Raw genomic sequence first — 24,837 nt, forward strand, 5'->3', positions numbered from 1 at the left:
GGAGTTTGTTTGGTTCAGTCGTGGAATCTGTGCCATCTCCAATGCCAAGCGACTCTTTGGTCAACCAGAGAGAGACAGAAGCAAGAACAAAAGCAGGAAACTGGACTGAAGCTACTTCAACACCTCAAATCACTCTGAATCCTACATTTAAGAAGGCCTGGGCAGTTCAGACAGCCTGATCATGGTTTTAAACGGCAGAACTGGAGGAAGAATATTCACAGGGAAAACAATCAATAGCCATACATCCAAGGTTTGCTGCGGGAGTGTTAACATCCCAGGTGCTGTGGGTGGCGCTGTTGAGCCCCATCAAAATATCAGAGGTTCGTCACATAGAGAGATGTCTTGCATTACAAAACAGATAGGATGATCCAATAGGGAGCCTTACCGAGAGAGTCCAAGATCCCACGATTCTCCTCCACGACTTCCTTATGGAGAGCTCTCTGGTCAGGATCCAGCAACGCCCACTCCTCGTCTGTGAAATGGACAGCCACATCTTCAAAGCACACTGGACCCTAACAGAACAGGAAAAAGGCTGTCCTCTTAGAGAACATTCACCTGGCTCTGTTGTTGTCTACAGCGGCCAGACCCCTCTCTGCCTTCCTCATCCCTCTCTCCTGCTGCAGCTTCTGCCTCGGAGTCTGGGCTGCTCTCTGTTGAGGTTGGAACTTAACGGGTTAAGTTCTTCCCATGATGCCACACCATTCTGACGTCAATTTTGGAAGCTTGGGAGGAGCTTGGGAAGAGTATGCCAGTCCCACTCGGTACTTTGTGGGGAAAGGATGCAGTTTTGTCATGGCTGCAAATAGTCCTGGAAATTCCTGAGAAATGTTGGAATAAAAGCTGTAAATAGACAAACCTGGACTGTGTGTGTTTGTCTGGAAGCCAAGCTACATGACAGTTTTACACCGCTGTGTAATCTCTGCTACGGCGTGACTGAGAGATCGGAGCAGAGCGTGCGGCAGGAGAAGTGTGCCGGGCAGTAAAGAGCTAATTGAGGATCGTAAATCAATTAGCGGGGGTCGCGCCAGATCAAACAAATTCCACAGGTTATGGGTAACCTAAATCACCTATCGTAAAACTGTCACGGAAGAGCTGCCGGGAGCTGAGAAATCTGCGGTGTCTAGCAGAGGAGCACGGGAGCAAGCAAGCAAGCAAGCTGAAAGACGCTGTTGCTGAATGCTGTGGAGCTGTGAGCTGAGAGCAGCAAGGAAACGTTTCTCCACGCCAGAAGAGCTGGTGCTTTTGTAAGTACAGCTTGGGGCCAACTTGGGAGAACGGGAAAACATGGCAGATGGCCAGGAGGGGATTCAAGCTCCGTTTGAACAGCTTGAGGAACTCACCGCCCAAGCGTGGAATACCTGGGCAAGATGGGTGAGAGCGTGGTTCATAGCCACGGAGGTTTGGGACATTTCCCAGAGGGAACCAGTGCAACTGGTGGACAGAGATGCAGGAAAGCTGAAGTCTGTTTCTCTGGAGGAGAAAATGCAGAGGGAGAAAGCTATGAGAGCTGAGGTCTGCATGTTGAGAGCAGGTGTTCATGCTAATTTGCAACATCATCTGGAAAGCATTGAATCTGCGTGTGAGGCCTGGAGAGTGCTGAAACGTCTGTGTGAAGACTCAGCAGGAGGCCTAGAGCAGATGGAAGCTGATAGCCTAGAGATGGCTGGAGCCCCTGTTCCTGATGATTTAGCCTCAAGGAGTGCTAGTGAGCAAGTCGGGGGGGGCGGAAAGTTCCAAAGGCAAGTTTGAAAAGTTTTCCACTGAATCTGCTGGAATGGAGCGGCAGTTCAGGGGGGGCGGATCTGGCAAGGAGTGCTTCTCCGGAAGAAGGAGAAGGAGGCCAGCTGGGAGGAGCCCCAGGCAGTGTTTTTCCACTGGGTTTCGTCGGTGCTACGTGTGTGGATCTCACGGTCATTTCAAAAGAGACTGCCCACAGAGAGCAGCTGCACAGGAAGGCTTCAAGGACACCTTCCATGGAAATCAGCCGGGTTTCCATGGGAACCAGTCTGGAAGGGGAGGTCAGCGTGGGAACGCAAGAGAAGGACGAGGAAAACAACGTCAGGAGACTTATCAAATCACGGCTAGTCTGGCGTTGGCTGAAGACAGCCGTGGGACAAGCCAAGAGCTAAGTTTTGTTATTGACTCTGCAGCTAATCGCAATTTGATTCCAGAGACACCTGCTGTCGAGAGGTGGAACTGCACGGCAATTCCTGCCGGAAAAACTGTACTGTTTGCAAATGGACAGAAAAGAAATATGACTAATGCTGTAAATTTGCATTTTTGTATTTTACAGGAAACGTTGGAGTGTTGTACTGTTCCTGGGATGCAACACTGTCTTTTATCTGTGCCTTATTTACTGAAAAAGGGATTTACGGTTTGTTTTCAGGGTGATGTGTGCACAATCTCCAAAGGAGGGAGGATGCTTGCCAAGGTTAAAAAGGGGCAGAATGATCTCTTCATTCTTAAAACGTCTCTGGAGGGTGGTGGGAAGGTTGAGAAAGCACAAGCACTGCGTGCTACAATTCCCAATCATGATTCATGCGTACATGCTTGGCATACACGTACAGCTCATAGTTCTCTTGAAGAACTACAGGTGCTGCCGGAAGTTTCCAATGGTTGTAAGATCTCAGAATGTGGACATGCTGTAAGTTGTGAAACTTGCAAACTGGCAAAGGTAAAAGGATGCAGTTATCCAAAGGTTGAAAGGATAACAACAAGGCCTTTTGAACTGATTCACATAGATTTGTGGGGTCCTGTAAAGGAACCAAGTCTGGGAGGGTCAAGGTTTCTGCTCTCGATGCAGGAGGATTTTACTCAGAATTCCTGGATACATGGCCTCAAATCCAAGGATGATGCAGCACAGCTGATCAAAGGGTGGATTGAGGGGGTGGAACAAAGGTTTTCCACCAAAGTGCAAGCTGTCACAAGTGACAGAGGAGCTGAGTTTACAGGTTCTGCTTTGCAGAAGTACTTTCGCAAGAAAGGGATACGTCACACAGTGACTTCACCCAATCAGGGGGGGGTGGCAGAGCGGAAGTGTCAGGCTCTGGTTAAAACTGCACAGGTGTTGCTGGAAGACTCTGGGTTACCTCCAAGGTTTTGGCTGGAGGCAATCAAGTATGTAAGCTTCACCTGGAATCGCACCTACAATTCCATGGTAGGGGACACACCGTTTGGGTTGTTGCATGGCAGGAAACCCCAGATTCATTTTTTGCGTATGTTCGGGTCACGTGCGTCTGTGCCGGTACCTGCTGCTTTGCAGGGGCCAGACGGATCCAAGTTCCGAAAAATGATCTTCTGTGGGTATGAGCCAACAGCGAGTGCATGGAGATTTGCATTTCCATCAGGTGATCAGAGTAAGTTACTGATCAGTAAACACGCTGAGTTCTATGAGCAGGATAAAAAGACACAAGCTGCTGTCAAGCGTGATGTTCTTTCAGAGTGTCTCTCTGATTCAGAACAGGAAGATTATGAGGGGGAGGAAGAAGAAGCTGAGTCTGATGATGACGATCAGGTAACTGACCAAAGTCAGGAACAGAAGGAGGTATCGGTAGTTTCTCCACAAGTTGTAAAAAGGGAGGCCAAAAGCGAGCCTAGTTCTCCTGTGAGTGTAATGGAGAGGATTCGAAAACGTTTTAAGTCAGAGGGGGAATCCCGTGATGCTGAGGACACATTTCCTGGTGGCAGTGAGTCAGAGGTAACATCTGAGTTTATGCCCAGAAGGTCTAGTCGCACAACAAAGGGCATTCCACCTGAAAGATACCAGGCAACATGTGCGTGGGCGAGATTCGCACAGTGTGATTCTGGGAGTGTTGAAAGGGTTCAACAGGTGCCTGGGAAAGATGCTGGGAAGGAGCACAAGGCAAAGGGTAAGGTGTTGAGCTCAAAAAGGTCTTGTCAGAAGGTGCAGCAAGGGGGGGTGTTGAGGTTGGAACTTAACGGGTTAAGTTCTTCCCATGATGCCACACCATTCTGACGTCAATTTTGGAAGCTTGGGAGGAGCTTGGGAAGAGTATGCCAGTCCCACTCGGTACTTTGTGGGGAAAGGATGCAGTTTTGTCATGGCTGCAAATAGTCCTGGAAATTCCTGAGAAATGTTGGAATAAAAGCTGTAAATAGACAAACCTGGACTGTGTGTGTTTGTCTGGAAGCCAAGCTACATGACAGTTTTACACCGCTGTGTAATCTCTGCTACGGCGTGACTGAGAGATCGGAGCAGAGCGTGCGGCAGGAGAAGTGTGCCGGGCAGTAAAGAGCTAATTGAGGATCGTAAATCAATTAGCGGGGGTCGCGCCAGATCAAACAAATTCCACACTCTCTGCCACAGACTCCCTCTGCTCCCTGAGCCTTCCTCCCTCTCCAGCTTCAGACCCCTCCTCCTCCTCCCAGTCGGCTCCCTCTTCTCTGGCTCCTCCCACCATTCCTCTGCATCCAACTGTGTCCCGCCAGTCTGCATCCAAGCCGTCCTTCCCCACAAGGCTCCTTCCCCCTACCTGATCTGGGTCCACAGCTGCTGCCTCCCCTCCACCACCATGAAAAGATGAAGGAGCAGGTCTTGGTGGCATCATTCCGTCACCTGGGAGAGACCAAGGTAAGTGGAAACCGTGAGCGCCTGCTTCTCTCAGAGGTGAAACTGTGCATCTCTCAGTACAGATGGGGCTTCGTCCAAGTCTCCCCTGCTAGCTTCCGGTTCCGCTCTGCCTTAATGGAGGCAGCGGGAGATCGTTGGCAAGGGAAAAACAAGGATGACTGAGGGTAATTCTCCTTGCAAGTTTCCCCCAGGGACAGGGGGAAACGGGCTTGACTCCCAGTTTGTCTTGGTACCAGGCTCCGGCTCCGGCATGGATTGCGAGAGGCAGGAAGGCACTGAGTGCAAAAGCCCTTGGCCTGCCGAAAACCCTCCTGCGCCGCCATTAAGAAGCAGAGGTTCTCCTGTCAATCAGAGCTCAATTTGGACTAATGTACAGGCGTTGCTGGTAGAGATGAGATCATAAACTGCGGAATTAAACAAGCTGCAAGGTCTTTAAGGTTTGAATTTGGGAATAAACTTCATTTGCTGCAAAAGACAGTGAGTGGGGGGAGGGGAGCCTATGGCTTCTTTATATAAAATTTTCTTCTCTGCATTAATGAATTGGCAGCCTGAGATTGAATACTAGTTCAAAATATCTATGTACCGGTGAGCAGGGATGAAACTGGACTGCAGATATGAAATATAACTTCAAATGGAACTGTGTGTGTAAAAACAAAAAGGAAAAAGGGAGGGAAGCTCTATTTTGCAAAATGTTTGCGATGGAAAATTAGAGGTGACTCTTCCCCATCCTGTATTATATACAGACTGAACTGATTAATGCTAAAGGACTTGGAATTTAATTTAATTGGATAAATGTACATTTATCTAAGGCTAGACAAAGGGATGTAAGGAATCTGAAAGTTGTGAGGGAGCTGATAAGGTTCATTACTGAGTCATTTGCAATTCTGACAGATCCCTCTCTGATTATTTATTGGGATAGTGTGATTGTTATCTTGACAGGAGTGTAATTGAAATTAATAAGATTTTGGAATGGAGAAATAAAGAAAATCAGCAAACCATCGGTTTTAGCATGCGGGGGGCCACCTATATTATATAATTTTGTATAAGATTGGTATTAGTACCGTAAATTTCGCTCCATAACACGCAGATTTTTCCTCCTAGAAAGTAAGGGGAAATGTCTGTGCGTGTTATGGAGCGAATGCCTACAGATGGCGGGGGAATCTGCTGCAGTCGTGAGCAGTCCGTGGCTCGCTTTGAAACAGCAAAGCGGGTGTAAGCGGCTCCTGTCAGCTAGCGGAGCCGGGAAGGAGGGAGAGAAGCAGAGCGGGAGTTGGCTGCTTTAAAACAACCCCTGCTCTCTGTCCCTGCCTGCAGTTTTTTGCTGTCGGATTTTGGATTAGGCACTGTAGGGGCTGTGTGTGTGTGTGTGTGTGTGCTTGAGCTATCATTCTCCTCCTCCTGCTTCCCCTTCACTCTCCCTGCGCCCCTGCGACGTTAGAATCCACACTCTGTGTGTCTGTGTGTGCGTGAGGGCTGCTTCTCCTCTTGCTTCCCCTTCACTCTCCCGACGTTAGAATCGACACTCTGTGTGTCTGTGTGTGCGTGAGGGCTGCTTCTCCTCTTGCTTCCCCTTCACTCTCCCGACGTTAGAATCCACACTCTGTGTGTCTGTGTGTGCGTGAGGGCTGCTTCTCCTCTTGCTTCCCCTTCACTCTCCCGACGTTAGAATCGACACTCTGTGTGTCTGTGTGTGCGTGAGGGCTGCTTCTCCTCTTGCTTCCCCTTCACTCTCCCGACGTTAGAATCCACACTCTGTGTGTCTGTGTGTGCGTGAGGGCTGCTTCTCCTCTTGCTTCCCCTTCACTCTCCCGACGTTAGAATCGACACTCTGTGTGTCTGTGTGTCTGTGTGTGCGTGAGGGCTGCTTCTCCTCTTGCTTCCCCTTCACTCTCCCGACGTTAGAATCGACACTCTGTGTGTCTGTGTGTGCGTGAGGGCTGCTTCTCCTCTTGCTTCCCCTTCACTCTCCCGACGTTAGAATCCACACTCTGTGTGTCTGTGTGTGCGTGAGGGCTGCTTCTCCTCTTGCTTCCCCTTCACTCTCCCGACGTTAGAATCGACACTCTGTGTGTCTGTGTGTGCGTGAGGGCTGCTTCTCCTCTTGCTTCCCCTTCACTCTCCCGACGTTAGAATCCACACTCTGTGTGTCTGTGTGTGCGTGAGGGCTGCTTCTCCTCTTGCTTCCCCTTCACTCTCCCGACGTTAGAATCGACACTCTGTGTGTCTGTGTGTGCGTGAGGGCTGCTTCTCCTCTTGCTTCCCCTTCACTCTCCCGACGTTAGAATCCACACTCTGTGTGTCTGTGTGTGCGTGAGGGCTGCTTCTCCTCTTGCTTCCCCTTCACTCTCCCGACGTTAGAATCGACACTCTGTGTGTCTGTGTGTGCGTGAGGGCTGCTTCTCCTCTTGCTTCCCCTTCACTCTCCCGACGTTAGAATCGACACTCTGTGTGTCTGTGTGTGCGTGAGGGCTGCTTCTCCTCTTGCTTCCCCTTCACTCTCCCGACGTTAGAATCCACACTCTGTGTGTCTGTGTGTGCGTGAGGGCTGCTTCTCCTCTTGCTTCCCCTTCACTCTCCCCACGTTAGAATCCACACTCTGTGTGTCTGTGTGTGCGTGAGGGCTGCTTCTCCTCTTGCTTCCCCTTCACTCTCCCCACGTTAGAATCCACACTCTGTGTGTCTCTCTGTGTGTGATTTGCTTCCCATTCACTCTTCCTGCGACTTTAGAATCCACACTGTGTGTCTCTCTGTGTGTGAGGGCTCCTTTTCCTCTTGCTTTCCATTCACTCTCCCAGCGCCCCTGCGACTTTAGAATTGACACTCTGTGTGTCTGTGTGTGTGTGAGGGATCGTTCTCCTTCTCTTGCTTCCCATTCACTCCCCCAGCGCCCCTGCGACTTCCAGCGCCCTGCAACTTTAGGGCCAGTTCTCTCTCTCTCTCTCTGTGTGTGTGTGTGTGTGTGTGTGTGTGTTGACCTCACTGTGCTAGTTGGGGGAGAGTGTTGGTCGCACTTTTTCTTGATTTGTCTCAGAGTGGTTACTATCGTGGTTTCCTTGCTGGGGAGGAGGGAGAGATGCAGAGCCTGCTTGTTCTAAAGGAGCAAAGCCGGAGAGGAGCCTCTCCTGCATTATTAGCAGCACCCTTCTCCACACACCCCCACGTGTGCTCCTTGTCCCTTGAGTGCTTTTCCTTCCCTCCCCACTTAAAACGTGGTTACAAAGCACGGATCCACATGGATCCTCAGGATTTTTGCACTGGGTCACCCCAAATTCACCATCAGATCACATAGCATGTCCATGGCTACAGCCTGCACAAAAAACACACACGCACCCACTGTTTCATGGGGCCGCAATGGGGCAAAAACGTGGTTACAAAGCATGGACCCACATGGATCCTCAGGATTTTTGCATTGGGCTACCCCAAACTCACCGTCAGATCACATGTCTGTGGCCACAGCATGAACCACAAAAATCATACATCCACTGTTTTGTTTAGAATATTTTTTTCTTGTTTTCCTCCTCTAAAAACTACGTGCATGTTATGGTCAGGTGCGTGTTATAGAGCGAAAAATACGGTAATTGTATTGTAATTTCGCATTGTTATAAGGAGGCTATTATTGGACTGTAATTGTAAACTAATCAAATTACTATCATAAACGTCTCCCCTGCTGAGTACATTTGTACCCATTTCATATAATAGTTGTGCAAAAATACATTCCCCCCCCCCCGAGCTCTGGGCTCCAGGTGTCTTCCCCCAAAAGATGCAAAGAAATCACAGATTAGTTTTGAAACCAAGAGAATGTGACAAAACGGGGGAGAAAACACTCCTTCCTCCTTACCCAGAGGCCTCACTCTGGCGTCCAACGGAGTCTTCTCTGCCTCAGAAGAATCAAGACCCATTTCTGCCAAAAGATCCTTCCTCTGAAAGAGCAACAAGGATTCAAAACAGAGAATGGGGAGAAGGATTAGAGAAGGAATGGCAGAGGCAAGCGCTTTCGGGGGACAGAGGTGAAAGCTGCTTCCTGCTTCTGCTAGACTGGTGTCTGGGGTTGGCTGCCAGGACCATGAAACATTGGTCCTCAAGGATCTTCACTGGCTCCCAGAACGTTTCCCAGCACAATTCAAAGCCCTAAACGGCCTCAAAGGCCCAGTATACCCAAAGGAGCGTCTCCATGAACTGAGGTCCAGTTCCGAGGGTCTTCTGCTGATTCCCTCACTGTGATAAGTGAAGTTACAGGGAACCAGGCAGAAGACCTTCTCCACAGTGGCCCCCACCCTGGGGAATGCCCTCCCATGAGGTGAGAAGGAGATAAAAAAAACTGCATAACTTTTAGAAGACATCTGATGTCAGACTGAAACTTTCCTTGTTGGGCCGAAATGCTGCGATAAAGATGAATGTATTGCCAAAAATGTTGTTTCTGTTTCAGACCCTTCAGATTGTGGACAGGGTGGAATGTTTTAGAAAGCGGCAGAGAGATATATCTAAGTTGGCAGGGCAAAAAGCCCCGAATAAAATTTAAAGTACTAACTGATGCCAAGGAGAGAGGGGGGTTTGCCCTGCCAGATTTGAGGTTGTATTATGAATCTGCAGCTTTCTGCTGGTTGAAAGATTGGTTTCTACTTGAGAACACTGATGTCCTAGATCTGGAAGGGTTTAACAATGCTTTTGGATGGCATGCATATTTGTGGTATGACAAGGTAAAAATTCATAAGGCTTTTAAGAACCATATCGTCAGGAAGGCAGTGTTTAATGTCTGGATAAAATACAAAGACTTATTAGAAAACAAGACCCCAAGGTGGCTGTCACCAATGGAAGCCAAGGCTCACAAAAGACTCAATATGGAGGCCAGATGGCCGAAATATTGGGAAATACTGGAAAAAGAAGGAGATACTTGGAGATTGCAGAGTTTTGAGAAATTAAAGGATAAAGTGCGAGATTGGTTACACTATGCTCAGATCAGGGAGGTTTTTAATTTGGATAAAAAAACAGGTTTCCAGGTGGAAAAATCGAAATTAGAAACAGAACTGCTAGAACCCAAGACCAAGGTACTTTCAAAAATGTATAACTTGCTGTTGAAATGGAATACGCAGGATGAAATTGTTAAATCAGCTATGATAAAATGGGCACAGGACATTGGGCATAATATTATGTTTGCTGACTGGGAAAAGTTATGGACCACCGGAGTGAGGTTCACGGCATGTAATGCCTTGAAAGAAAACATTATGAAAATGATATACAGGTGGTACATGACCCCAGTCAAGCTGGCAAAAATATATCATTTGCCTGATAATAAATGTTGGAAATGTAAAGGAACTGAAGGGACATTCTTTCACCAAGGGTTAAGGCCTTCTGGGAAATGATCTATAATGAGTTAAAAAAGGTATTTAAGTATACCTTTCTTAAGAAACCAGAGGCCTTCCTTCTGGGCATTGTTGGCCAAGGGGTGCTAAGGAAGGATAGAACTTTCTTTATGTATGCAACAACAGCAGCAAGAATACTCATCGCAAAGTACTGGAAGACACAAGATTTGCCCACTCTGGAAGAATGGCAGACGCAACTGATAGACTACATGGAACTTGCTGAAATGACTGGCAGAATTCGAGACCTGGGAGAAGAGACGGTGGAAGAGGACTGGAAAAAATTTAAAGACTATTTACAAAAATATTATAAGTTGTATGAATGCTAAGAGAATGCATGATTGAAAACAACACGGCATCAGTAATGTAGTTGTAAGATGTATGAAAAAGTGATATTTAAGAAAAGGATGAAATTTGAAGTAATATTATGTTTAAGTTAAGCAGTCCAATATATGTTAAAATATTGAAAATTTGGGACATAATATCCGAGAACTATAAAATAAGAAATTGAAACAAGGTAATAATTTGCTGCTTATAACTATATGACTGAGAACGCAGGAAAGGGTGATGTGAGGAAGTCCAAAGACTATGAAATTATGAATAACTGTACTTTATTTGTATTTTCTTCTATTCTTTTTCTCTTTATTTCTTAATTTTGCTTTGACTTTTTTCTGCCTGTGGGATGGTGATGGTATTTTGTATGTTTGGTGGTTTCTTTGTTGTTTAAAAATTGCAATAAATATCTTTTAAAAAAAATAGAAGACATCTGATGTCTTCTTATGCGTTTATATGTGCTGGAAGGCACCCAGCCACGAGTTTGATAAATAATAATAATCATCATCATCATCATCTTTCCTAAAAAGGATGGGCCATTAGGAATTGATTTGGGAATACTCTCCCTCCTCTTTGGAGCCCCTTGGGAGTATCCAGAGGAAAGTCTCTCTCACCTGCTGCTCTGCCTGCTTCCTCTCCTCTGCCTGACTCAGGAGGAAACCTTCGGCCAGGGCCACCGCCTGGGAACTGGTCTCCGCTCCGCATTCCCTCACCCAGTTCTCCATCTCCAGAGGAAGGACAGCCAGGAACTGCTCCAAGATCACCAGGTCCAACATCTGAGCTTTCGTGTGCCTTTCTGGCTTCAGCCACTGATGGTCAAGATGGTAGAACTGGCTGCAAACCTCTCGGGGTCCTTTGGCCTCCTGGAAGCAGAACTGCCTGAGCTGCTGGCTCTGCACCTCTGAGCAAAGGGTGTCCTCCTCACCCAGGATCTTCTGCATGGAGTTTTCCCAGAATTCCCCACTGCTCCCCGTTTCCATGGCATGGCCTCTTCCTGCTTCAGGGCCAGCTGAGTCTTGCTCATCCATCTCTGTTCTCAGGACACCTCCAGGAGATCGGAAGGAGCCCCTTGGTCCTCTGCCAAGTTCTACTGCAAGGTGCAGAAAATCCTACGAATCAAACACACTATTCTATTGTAAGATGAATAAACAGCCAAGAGAAGAAGAATGTTCCCTGAGGAAGCATGGATGAGTCTTCCTAGGAACCAGGGCTGGATTGCCACTGTCCCTGTTGTTGTTTAGTCGTGTCCGCCTCTTTGTGACCCCCTGGACCAGAGCACGCCAGGCCCTCCTGTCATTCACTGCCTCCCGCAGTTTAGTCAAATAAATAAAGAATTAGGGAGGGGAAAATGCCCTACATACAGAGATTTATGAATAGAGAGAAGCTAAAGCGTTTGCAAGGAGGACGGCTTGTAAGCAGAGGTATTCCTGTCCTTCTCCTTCGTGGTCTTTCCCTCTTAATATCCTTCTCCCTCATAATAATGTCCCTCTTAAGATCCTTCTCCCTCACAATTATGTCCCTCTTAATATACTTCTCCCTCATAATAATGTCCCTCTTAAGATCCTTCTCCCTCACAATTATGTCCCTCTTAATATCCTTCTCCCTCATAATAATGTCCCTCTTAATATCCTTCTCCCTCACAATAATGTCCCTCTTAATATCCTTCTCCCTCATAATTATGTCCCTCTTAATATCCTTCTCCCTCATAATAATGTCCCTCTTAATATACTTCTCCCTCATAATAATGTCCCTCTTAATATTCTTCTCCATCATAATAATGTCCCTCTTAATATCCTTCTCCCTCATAATAATGTCCCTCTTAATACCCTTCTCCCTCATAATTATGTCCCTCTTAATATCCTTCTCCCTCACAATCATGTCCCTCTTAATGTCCTTCTCCCTCATAATTATGTCCCTCTTAATATCCTTCTCCCTCATAATAATGTCCCTCTTAATATCCTTCTCCCTCATAATCATGTCCCTCTTAATATCCTTCTCCCTCACAATAATGTCCCTCTTAATATCCTTCTCCCTCATAATAATGTCCCTCTTAATGTCCTTCTCCCTCATAATTATGTCCCTCTTAATATCCTTCTCCCTCATAATAATGTCCCTCTTAATATCCTTCTCCCTCACAATTATGTCCCTCTTAATATACGTCTCCCTCATAATAATGTCCCTCTTAATATCCTTCTCCCTCATAATAATGTCCCTCTTAAAATACTTCTCCCTCATAATAATGTCCCTCTTAATATACTTCTCCCTCATAATAATGTCCCTCTTAATATGCTTCTCCCTCACAATAATGTCCCTCTTAATGTCCTTTTCCCTCATAATAATGTCCCTCTTAATATCCTTCTCCCTCACAATTATGTCCCTCTTAATATCCTTCTCCCTCACAATTATGTCCCTCTTAATATCCTTCTCCCTCATAATAATGTCCCTCTTAATGTACTTCTCCCTCATAATAATGTCCCTCTTAATATACTTCTCCCTCATAATAATGTCCCTCTTAATATACTTCTCCCTCATAATAATGTCCCTCTTAATATACTTCTCCCTCATAATAATGTCCCTCTTAATATCCTTCTCCCTCATAATTATGTCCCTCTTAATATCCTTCTCCCTCATAATAATGTCCCTCTTAATATCCTTCTCCCTCACAATTATGTCCCTCTTAATGTCCTTCTCCCTCACAATCATGTCCCTCTTAATATCCTTCTCCCTCATAATAATGTCCCTCTTAATATCCTTCTCCCTCATAATTATGTCCCTCTTAATATACTTCTCCCTCACAATCATGTCCCTCTTAATATCCTTCTCCCTCATAATTATGTCCCTCTTAATATCCTTCTCCCTCACAATTATGTCCCTCTTAATATCCTTCTCCCTCATAATAATGTCCCTCTTAATATCCTTCTCCCTCATAATAATGTCCCTCTTAATATCCTTCTCCCTCATAATAATGTCCCTCTTAATGTCCTTCTCCCTCATAATAATGTCCCTCTTAATATCCTTCTCCCTCACAATAATGTCCCTCTTAATGTCCTTCTCCCTCACAATCATGTCCCTCTTAATATCCTTCTCCCTCACAATCATGTCCCTCTTAATGTCCTTCTCCCTCACAATCATGTCCCTCTTAATGTCCTTCTCCCTCACAATCGTGTCCCTCTTAATATCCTTCTCCCTCACAATCATGTCCCTCTTAATATCCTTCTCCCTCATAATAATCTCCCTCTTAATATCCTTCTCCCTCACAATCGTGTCCCTCTTAATATCCTTCTCCCTCATAATAATCTCCCTCTTAATGTCCTTCTCCCTCATAATAATCTCCCTCTTAATGTCCTTCTCCCTCACAATCGTGTCCCTCTTAATATCCTTCTCCCTCACAATCATGTCCCTCTTAATATCCTTCTCCCTCACAATCATGTCCCTCTTAATATCCTTCTCCCTCATAATAATGTCCCTCTTAATGTCCTTCTCCCTCACAATCGTGTCCCTCTTAATATCCTTCTCCCTCATAATAATGTCCCTCTTAATGTCCTTCTCCCTCACAATCATGTCCCTCTTAATATCCTTCTCCCTCACAATCATGTCCCTCTTAATATCCTTCTCCCTCATAATAATGTCCCTCTTAATGTCCTTCTCCCTCACAATCGTGTCCCTCTTAATATCCTTCTCCCTCACAATCATGTCCCTCTTAATATCCTTCTCCCTCACAATCATCTCCCTCTTAATATCCTTCTCCCTCACAATCATCTCCCTCTTAATCTCCTTCTCCCTCACAATCATGTCCCTCTTAATGTCCTTCTCCCTCACAATTATGTCCCTCTTAATGTCCTTCTCCCTCATAATAATGTCCCTCTTAATATACTTCTCCCTCACAATCATCTTCCTCTTAATATCCTTCTCCCTCACAATCGTGTCCCTCTTAACATCCTTCTCCCTCACCATCATGTCCCTCCGAAGGTCCTTCTCCCTCCTCGCTCTCTTCCAGGCCCACCTCCCTGGCCAGGGCCTGAGGTCCCTCTGGCTCCCTCCCGGACCCCCCAGCCTCTCTTCCCTCCCCTTCCCGCCTCCCGGGGCAGGGAGTTCCCCAGGCTTCCCCCGAGAGGAGACCCACCAGAGCCCGGCAGGCGAAGGCGAGGCCGGAAGGGACGTCAGAGGGGAGGAGGGGGAGGAGGAGCGGCCCGCCTTCCTTTCCTGTCCTCTCTAGGAAGCCAGCTCGGCGCCCCTTAACCCTTCTCTCTCCCCGCCGAGGAGCCCGGGGCGTCAAGCGGGAGAAGAGGAGGAGGCGGGGAAGAAGCAGGACCCAGAACCCGGGACTGGGCGCGTGTGCGTGTGAAGTCTCTTTGGCTTGGCGCTTGCTGGTCATTTTCTGACAGGAATTTTTTCTCTTTTTAATCAAAGAACTTCACTCCTTTATTAAACTGGTTGTTCTGTGTCTCTGGGTACGTTTCTGTGTGGGTTTTTACTTCGTGTCACGGCTCTTTCCCCCCCGGCACCCTTGGGCCCGGCCTTCAGGGGTGTCGTTTTGAGACCCCACTTCCTCCCTGGGCTTCCAATTATTACTTTTTCTGGAAGGGACAGAGTATTACTGCTCCCCCTGAGTCTCCTTTGATTTCCTCTCCCAAGGTAGAGACTTCAGTTACTGTTTTCAGCCTCAATGAGCAGGAACCTCTTGGAAACATGGCTCTCAACTGATCAGCTGTTTGAGCTCATCTCACTTTCCTCCCATCTGTCCAGAGCTTGGTCACTTCGGCTACCCAGTTGGGCCTAAGTCTCTCCTGGTTTCCTTTTAATTTCACGAAAGGCTTTTTGGCTTTGTTCTGCAGTCAGTCCAAAGCGCACTTTCACTCTCTCCTTAAATGTGAGGGAATCAGAGGTTTCATCCTCTCTGAGATCTGAGTATATTTCACTCAATATTCCACATATCTGTGGGCGTAAGTGTAGCATCCAGTTTTCCTCATGAATGTTTAAGTCTGCCAGTCCGCTCAAAACTAAATAGGATCTGTGTGGGTTTTAACTTCCTATCCCACCTCTGCCCCCAATTAATATGCGACAAGGCAAGGGCTCTCCCCCCCTCCGGCAGCCTTGGGCCCGTTCTCTCTCCTAAATATAGTGCACCCACCTCACAGGACACAATTTCCACAAATGCCCTCCAACTACCTCAGATTATCTTATGGGGGACTTGCGTGAGGTAAAACTCACTAATTGGGAGTCTCAGGCAGGATTTCTTCAAATAAACATTAATGATTTTATTTAACAAGGAAGTTTATGACATGAGTGGATAAAACTTAGGATAGTTCAGTTTACAATGTTATTTCCCTTCAAGGTTTTCTCAGTTGTTTCACACTTAAGACTTTGGCTCTTTCTGCCAGTTACCCTACTCCCGAGGTACTCCAAGCCAAAGACCCAAGGATCTCTGGTTTGGGAGTCTTCTCTTTCTAGAAGGATCTCTCCCCTCCTGACTGGGATGAGAGCTCAGCAGCCGGTCTCTTTCCAGCTCCTCCTTCTCCTGGCTCAGCCTCCCAGTTCATTCCTGGCCTGATTTACTCTCCCAGGACACCACACACTCTCCTTCCCACTAAGCTCAGAGACTCCTTTCTCTAGCTGGTGATCTTTTCCTCAGAGTGGATGTTTCCACCCAGAACCAGCTCCTCTCACTCCCCATCTTCCCCACCTCCCTCCAAAGCTCCTAGCCATGGGGTCAAATGGGCCCAGGTCTCCCCACTCCAGGGCTCTTAGTCCGTCCGCTAAACCACATGGGGTGTCTTTGGATGTAATAATAATAATAATTTATTATTTAAACCCCCGCCCATCTGGCTGGGCCTCCCCAGCCACTCTGGGCGGCTTCCAAAAAAATATTAAAATACTATAATACATCAAATATTTAAAGCTTCCCTAAACAGGGCTGCCTTCAGATGTCTTCTAAAAGTCTGGTAGTTGTTGTTCTCTTTGACATCTGCTGGGAGGGTGTTCTACCACTGAGAAGGCCCTCAGCCAGAAGGCCCTCGGCGCTGGACCTGTGTCCGGGTAGAATGATAGGGGTGGAGACGCTCCTTCAGGAACACTGGGCTGAGGCCATTTAGGGCTTTCAAGGTCAGCACAAACACTCTGAATTGTACTTGGAAACGTCCTGGGAGCCAATGTAGGCCTTTCAAGACTGGTGTTATATGGTCTCGGTGGCCACTCCCAGTCACCAGTCTGGCTACCACATTCTGGATTAGTTGTAGTTTCCGGGTCACCTTCAAAGGTAGTCCCACATAGAGCACATTGCAGTAGTCAAAGCAGTAGAGAACCAGAGCATGCACCACTCTGGCGAGACAGTCCGCAGGCAGATAGGGTCTCAGCCTACGTACCAGATGGAGCTGGTAAACAGCTGCCCTGGACACAGATTTGACCTGTGCCTCCATGGACAGCTGTGAGTCCAAAATGACTCCCAGGCTGCACACCCGGTCCTTCAGGGGCACAGTTGCCCCATTCAGGACCATGGAGTCCTCTACACTGGCCCGCCTCCTGTCCCCCCAAAACAGTACTTCTGTCTTGTCAGGATTTCAATCTCAATCTGTTAGCCACCATCCATCCTCCACCGCCTCCAGAAACTCACACAGGACCTTCACTGGTTCTGATTTGAGAGATAGAGCAGGGTATCATCCGCATACTGATGAACACCCAGCCCAAACCCCCTGATGATCTCTCCCAGCGGCTGCATGTAAATGTTGAAAAGCATGGGGGAGAGGACAGAAACCTGAGGCACCCCACAAGTGAGAGCCCAGGGGTCTGAACACTCATCCCCCCCCCCACTTTCTGAACACGGCCCAGGAGGAAGGAGCGGAACCACTGTGTGACAGTGCCCCCAGCTCACAGCCCCTCAAGACGGTCTAGAAGGATGTTATGGTTGATGGTGTCAAAAGCCGCTGAGAGATGCAGCAGAACTAGGACACAGCTCTCACCTTTGTCCCTAGCCCGCCGGAGATCATCAACCAGTGCGACCAAGGCAGTTTCAGTCCCATGATGAGGCCTGAATCCCGACTGGAAGGGATCCAAATGGTCCGCTTCTTCCAAGCGTGCCTGGAGTTGTTCAGCAACCACTCGCTCAATCACCTTGCCCAGGAATGGAAGATTTGAGATTGGGCGATAGTTGGCCATCGTGGCCGCATCTAAAGACGGTTTTTTAAGAAGCGGTTTAATAACCGCCTCTTTCAGCGGGTCTAGGAAGGGTCCCTCACGGAGGGAATCATTCACCACCCCACGAAGCCGATCGCCCAGCCCTTCCCGGCTAGCTTTTATAAGCCAGGATGGGCAAGGATCCAGGAGACAGGTGGCTGGCTTCACTTGTCCAAGCAGCCTGTCCACATCCTCGGAGGTAACCAATTGGAATTGATCCCACGCAATTTGACTAGACAGGACTCTAGCACTCTCCTGCCCCGGCCCTGCTCCCACGGTGGAGTCTACCTCTTCTCGAATCTGAGTGCCTTTATCTGCAAAAAGCTTTGCAAAATCATGTGGCCTGTACTGGGCCCCGATGTCGCAGGTGGTTCCGCTAAATTGTAAACCACCTGAAAAATCTCCTGCTGCTGTTTGAGAGGCAGTGTGGTGTAGTGGTTAAGAGCGGTAGTCTCATAATCTGGGGAACCGGGTTCGCGTTTCCGCTCCTCCACATGCAGCTGCTGGGTTGTTATGACATGAGTACTACGCAGCTGCGAACAAGCAGTTCGATGTTTACATCACATGATGGGTCTAAGTGTGGGACAGGATGTTCCAGGCGATTCTCAGGGTTATGTACTCTGTGTAATAGGAGACCTTCCTGTTGTTTGTGTCCAGGAGGACTTTCTCAGTTGCTCGGAGGATTCTGAGTGAGCAGACATGTTTTTGTACAGTGTACAGTCAGGAATAAAACAGAGATGAAATAGACCACTTTCTGACTGTTTTCTTTCTCCTGCTGCTATGCAAGGGGGAAGGGGGTGTGCACCTTTCATCAGGGAGGTGTCGCCTATTCAGATCTCCCTGGTCTGCCAGGATGCCAGCCAGGGTAGGTTATCGGCAACAGGCCCCAACAAGCCTGGGAAGAGGAGCCAGCCTTTCCCGAGGGGGCCAGTTTCCAACATGGTTGACCTTGGGCTAGACACACTTCTTTGAAGTCTCTCAGCCCCACTCACCTCACAGAGCGTTTGTTGTGGGGGAGGAAGGGAAAGGAGAATGTTAGCCGCTTTGAGACTCCTTAAAGGAAGTGAAAGGCGGGATATCAAATCCAAACTCCTCCTCTTCTTTCTGCAGATGCAATAGAGGCGGCAAAGAAAGTCTTCTTCGCCGTCGCTATCGCCCCTTGGTAGGCTCAACGTAGAGCTCTAACCTGTGTCCGGTCAGATTCGGAATGGGTCATCCACCACCGGCGCTCTAGCTGTCTCAACAATTGTTTCATTGCCGTCAGATCCGTGGAAAACCACGGGGCTGTCCGGGCTCCATGCAATCGGAGAGGGCGCTTCGGAGCCAAACAGTCAATAGCCCTGGTTAACTCCACATTCCAGCGGGCCACCAGGGAATCAGCTGAAAGGCCATCAACATGGGGTAAAGCATCCCCTACCACTCTCTGGAAACTATATGGATCCATTAAGTGGTGGGGGCGGACCATCCAAATCAGTCCCACCTCCCTGCAGAGGGGAAGGGTCACAGAGAAGTCCAGTTGCACCAGGAAGTGATCTGACCATGGCACTTCTTTGGTTTCGCTTTTACTTAGTGTCATATCACCAACATCCATAGAGATAAACACCAGGTCCAAGGCATGTCCGCGGCTATGGGTTGGGCCAGACTTATTCAGGGACAGCCCCATGGAGGCCATGCTTTCCACGAAGTCCCGAGCGGCCCCTTGTAAGGTCGTGTCGGCATGGATGCTAAAATCCCCTAGGACAACCAAGCTAGGTGTCTCCAGGGGAACATCTGCCACAACCTGAAGCAGCTCAGGCAGGGAATCCTTGATGCAGCGTAGGATATTCTCCTAGGTGCCCCAACCTGCCACTTCCGCTGAGCTTATTGCAGCCTGATGGCAAGAAACAGGCGTGCGTGTCCTGTTTGTTAGCAAGTAAAGCAACACCCTCCCTGGTCGGATGGAGGGACTCGCCTCTTGAATGGTGGAAAGGACCATCCAGCCACGTAGCTGGTCAGGGGCCCAGGCCCCTCCTGAATCTTCTTCTGAGTGTCTCAGGATGGGTGATGAATTTTGGGGAATTGGATTGGCCGGCAGTGCCCCTCTGCATTTGTCCCTGCCGTGCCGCAGTGCATCATGGCACTCAGAAGCCACTCCTGAGAGGACCAGTTCTCCTCCCCAGCCTTCCTTTGATTCCATGGGCCTTTCAGACTGGGACCTCCCTTTTCTCCACTGTCTCTCTAGGACACCTGGCTCACAACAAGGCCAGCTTGTCTTCCCAATGTCCCTGTAAGTGAGGAGAAAATGCTTGCCATTTCTGTTTGCCACTGAGCAGTGCTTTGGAGTCACAAGACTCTGTTTACATTCCACACATTCCATACTGTTGGAAGTCTCATGGGAGACGGATGGGATGTTGGTGGTTTCCTGTTCCTTTGTTCCTTTGTTGTTCAGTTGCTCTCTGCTCTCACAGAGAGGGGATGTATTTTTCTGTCTGTGTAGCTAGATAATAAAACTCCTAGCAATGTAGCCCAAACCTCTCGTCTCTTCCGTGCTGGAAACTCTGCTGAATGGGGAATGTGCCTGGAGCCTTATCTCTTTTTTTTAAATAATATTTTATTAGGTTTTATCAATAGAAAAGTTTAGAAAAATACAAAGACAAAAAAATACAAAATTACAAAATACAAACATACAGAAATTAAACACAAAGAAAGAAAAAGAAAAAACACATATACCATATTTTTCGTCCTATAGGGCACACCGGCACATAGGACGCACCTCATTTGGGGGGGGGAAATGAATTTAAAAAAATTATTTCCACCCCCCAGCCCTGGCTGCCGCCCCAAGCCTTGCGCTCACCTGCCCGAAGCACGGGGCACCCAACCCCGAGGGCTCCCCGTGCTTCGGGGTGACAGGCTGCCGCCTCAAGCCTCGCGCACCTGGCGGGACCTCCTGCCAGGCGCGCAAGGCTTGCGGACACTCGCGGGGGCTGCAGGCTGCTGCCCGCAAGCCTTGTGAGCCCACGGGAACTCCCACCGGGCTTGCAAGGCTTGCGGATAGCTTCCTGAAGCCTGGAGAGCAAGAGGGGTCGGTGCGCACCGACCCCTCTCGCTCTCCAGGCTTCAGCGAAAGCCTGCATTCGCCCCATAGGACACACACACATTTCCCCTTCATTTTTGGAGGGGGGAAAGTGCGTCCTATAGGGCGAAAAATACGGTAAAAGAAAACAAAAACTCCCTCTTTCTTGATTTCTCATCTTTAGTTAACTTATTTTCCTGAGTTCCTCACGTCTCCCTTTTTTGTATCCCTTTTAAAAATTGGTTCAGCAAATTCATATCCTATTAGTTTATCTATTATCCATCCCATCTTACATTTTACCTTGTTGCTAGAACCCCTTCAATTCATTTCAATGCCATCAGCTTTCAAAAATTTTACAATATTTCTGCAAATAAGTTTTACATTTCCTCCAATCTTCTTCCACCAGCTCTTCTCCCTGGTCTCGGATTCTGCCAGTCATTTCCGCCATTTCCATGTAGTCTATTAGTTGCATCTGCCATTCTTCTAAGGTGGGTAGGTCTTGTGTCTTCCAATGCTTTGCAATGAGAATTCTTGCTGCTGCTGTAGCATACATAAAAAAAATTCCTTCCAGTAGCACCTTAAAGACCAACTAAGTTAGTTCTTGGTATGAGCTTTCGTGTGCAGTCATGACGTGAAGGAGGCATTGAAGGAATAGATCATAATTTGGGTCAGCCCTCCTCCTCCTCCTGTGCATCTGGCCAGAGCCATGGCTGCTTTCCTGAGGCCCTTTCTCTGCTTCTGCCCCTGTGAAGGTTCCCTGCAGACAGACCAGCCCTTCAAGAGCAAAAGGGGGCCATCTTGGAGGGGGGTAGGCATAATATTAAGCCTTACTGAGAGCGTCCGAAATCCCCCGATTCTCCTCCATGACTTCCTTATGGAGGGCTCTCTGGTCAGGATCCAGCAATGCCCAGTCCACATCTGTGAAATGGAAGGTTACATCTTCAAAGCACACTGGACCCTAAAAGAAAAAGGTGAACTGTTACACTTTGTTGTTTTCTGCCTCTTAATTGATGTTCTGTATTAACTGGATTCTTTTTCTGTTTTTTTATAAGATATTTATTAAGATTTTTTTAAAATAGTACAGTAAAAATGAAAAAAATAACAAAAATACAAAATAAAAATGGTTAAAAACACTCAGATTTCCATTACTTATTTTCCTTTAGCTTGTTTCCCGGACCTCCTCATACCTCCCTTTTTTGTATTCCACTTCCATCTGTTGGTTCAGCAAATCCTTACCCTCTTTATTTATCCTAATCTTTGATCTTAAAAATAATAACGTTAAATTTTTACCTATTAATAACCCTTTTTTATATTCCTTAAAGCATTACAGCTGGAAACCACTTAATTTCTATCCAACATCATTCTAACATTCATTAATTTTACAATATTTCTGTAGATAGTCTTTAAATTTCTTCCAATCTTCTTCCCCCTGGTCTCGGATTCTGCCAGTCATTTCTGCCAATCCCATATAGTCCATCACCTTCATCTGCCATTCTTCCAAGGTGGGTAGTTCTCGTAACTTCCAATACTTTGCAATGAGTATTCTTGCTGCTGTTGTAGCATACATAAAAATAGTTCTGTCCTTCTTTAGCACCAATTGGCCGACTATGCCCAGGAGGAAGGCCTCTGGTTTCTTCAGGAAGGTATATTTAAATACCTTTTTCAGTTCATTATATAGCATTTCCCAGAAAGCCTTAATCCTTGGGCACGTCCACCAAAGGTGAAAGAATGTACCTTCAGTTTCTTTACATTTCCAGCATTTATTATTGGAAAATGATAGTGTCAGGGGTTCAGAAGCAGAGACGCAGAGAAGGGTGGAAACAGAGAGCGAGGGGGAGGAAGCCGAAGGGAGAATGAGTGATGATGACGACCCGAGATCTCCAAGCCTAAGCAGTGAGTCAGAGGACTCCCAAAAGGGAGCCCCAGTGAGCAGAGCAAGGGGGGGATCCGGGGGGACACCCCAGGAGGAAGGGAACAGAGGAGATTCAGAGAGCAGCAGCTGGAAGTCGGGACCCACGCTCAAGACTGAGAGCAGCAGGGAGGAAGGCAGCCAGGCATCGGGTTCCGGAGGCCGTCAGCAGGAGGGAGGGCACGAGTCAGGGGTGGTCACGCCCTCCTCAGAGAGCGAGGCAACGGTCAAGAGGAAAGTAGAGAGTTGGGCGCGCGCGCCAAGTTCAAATGCAGCGGAAGCTGGAGCAGTAAGCAGCCCGGAGAGTGAGCCAGGTCCCAAAGCCCGCCGAAAGGAAGCGGAAGGATCAGGGGGGTCAGCGTCAGAGGAGAGTAGAAGGGAGGAGTCCCAGGGGGGCAGAAGGACCCAGAGACGTAGGGAGAGGCGAAGGAGGTGGAGCAAGGCTAGGGTATTAAGCTGGTGTGCAAGAGGCGGGGACTCAGATGGGTCTTCGCCGACCTAGGGCAGAAGGTGTAGAGCTGCACGCTGCAGTTCGGAAATGAATCCTGTAACTCAATAAAGACTCTTTTAAAGTGGACGCTGTGTGGCGTGGTCCTATGTGAGCTGGGACCTGGTAGCAGCTCTGACAGTAAGACCCATCTCAACAAAGCTTCAGAAACCTGAAACCTCGCAGCGGGAGCAGAAGCCGCTAGGGGAGGAAGAGGGGTGTCTGTAAGCAAGCTCACAAAGGTTAGCAAGATGACGGAAGAACAGAGGATCTCCGCGCTGCAAGAGGCAGTGACCCAGTTGTCCTCAGAGGTATTGGCTTCCAAGAAACGGGAGGAGGAGACTACAGCCGCCTACAGAGACCTACACGCCAGGTTTGAAATGCTTGTTAAGCAAGGGCAACCGGGACCCAGACCGGAGGGCGTGGGATTGGCACGGAGAGCAGGAGGGCTTGTGGCTCACTTCGATGGGACTTTGCAACAGTACCCTAATTTTAGAGCAGACGTAATGTGCGCACTGCAACTGCTGGCAAAAGACTTTAGAGATGAGGAAGAGAAGGTGGGGTTCATATTGTCCCATTTGCATGGGGATGCCAAAGCCTGGCTGCGCAATTTGTGGAGGGATAAAGATCCGGCGCTTCAGAATGCAGATGCCTTTATCAAAGCGATGGATGCGTGTTTTTTGTCTACTATTGATGTGGATCTTGCCAGACGGGAGATTCATGGACTAAAACAAGGGAGGGCGAGCGTCCGGCAGTATCACGCCCGATTTTTTGCGCTGGTCAGTGCTTTAGAATGGGATCGGGATTCGCCCCCTGTCAGAGACCTCTTCTGGGAGGGTCTAAGTTCTGCGGTTAAGGATGAAATTGCAAGGGAGGAGAGGCCCCGAAGCACGCAGGAGGTGGTCCAAAGGGCGCTGACTGTGGGGGTGAGGCTGGAAGAACGTCCATGGTGCAGAGATGAAGGACGTGGAGGGCGCGAAGCAGCGAGAAGTTTCTCTTTCGTTCCGAGGGAAGCAGCGCGTGCGCAATCCACACCTCCGCCAGGAGGGGGAGGGGAACCGATGGAGGTTGGAGGTGCAAGGGCTCAGTCAGCAGCCAGAGCCCTAGCACCGGCAGCAGTGAAAGCGAAGCCTCCTAGAGGGAACAGGAAGTGTTACATCTGCGAGGATCCAGGCCATTTGGCGAAGGAGTGTCCCCGGAGGCTCCACAAGCACACTGCAGCCTCAGCAATGGTGACTGCAGCAACGCAGCAAGGAGAACCACAGCAGGGAAACGACGATGTCTGGCTGGAGACGGAGGCACTGGGGCCCAGTCAGACGCATCTGTGAAGCAGTCCCCAGCGATATTGCAACCCACGGATCCCCTCCCACCCAAACCAGTAGTGCAGCTCACAGCGTCTCTCCAGCTACCCGACGGCGTCACTATCGAAGTGCCGCTTTCTGTGGATTCTGGAAGCAACGCAGACTTTATAGCGCAGAGCTTTGTGGAGCAGCACGCTATACAGCTATTGCCTGCCACTCTGCCCCTGCAAGTCGTCACAGTGGATGGCAGAGAGTTGCTAGGGGGGCAGGTGGTGAAGCAGACGCCACCGATGGTGATGCGCCTTGGCAACCACAGGGAAGTCATCAGTTTTAATGTCACCCAACTGTCGGACACGCCCATTGTGTTGGGCATGAGTTGGCTGGACAGGCACAGTCCGACACTGGCTTGGTACCAGAGACAACTGATCTTCGGCTCCTCTTATTGCGCAGAACACTGCATCCTGCCCCGTCGGGAGGGAGAGGAGGAGGAATCACAACTGCAGTTGGGAACGTTGCAAGCGGTCCCCCACAAATACGCGAGCTTTTTGGAGGTCTTCTGCGAGAAGGAGGCGGACAAGCTACCCCCTCACCGGCCATATGACTGCAAGATTGACCTCCTACCGGGGGCGACGCTGCC

At 48.5% G+C, this 24,837-nt stretch overlaps 2 protein-coding genes and 1 long non-coding RNA gene across 3 annotated transcripts in view; 1 reads left to right on the forward strand and 2 right to left on the reverse strand.

The window, feature by feature from the left end:
• Positions 1 to 24,837, reverse strand: part of LOC309536733 (uncharacterized protein) — a 105,305-nt gene that overhangs the window by 29,918 nt on the left and 50,550 nt on the right. Inside the window, exon 2 of the mRNA XM_082230966.1 lies at positions 10,896 to 11,371. Coding sequence (XP_082087092.1) covers positions 10,896 to 11,371 — 476 coding nt within the window. The remainder of the gene's footprint in view (positions 1 to 10,895; positions 11,372 to 24,837) is intronic.
• The window catches only part of LOC309537018, a 95,019-nt gene that overhangs the window by 17,423 nt on the left and 52,759 nt on the right, over positions 1 to 24,837 (forward strand). The window lies entirely within an intron of this gene.
• LOC309537565 (uncharacterized protein) overlaps positions 1 to 24,837 on the reverse strand; it is a gene marked incomplete at its 5' end in the record, with an annotated part of 50,499 nt that overhangs the window by 3,927 nt on the left and 21,735 nt on the right. The window lies entirely within an intron of this gene.

The sequence above is a fragment of the Podarcis vaucheri genome (genome assembly GCF_965113315.1).
Source record: "Podarcis vaucheri genome assembly, chromosome: 7".
In the NCBI taxonomy this organism is placed as follows: domain Eukaryota; kingdom Metazoa; phylum Chordata; class Lepidosauria; order Squamata; family Lacertidae; genus Podarcis; species Podarcis vaucheri.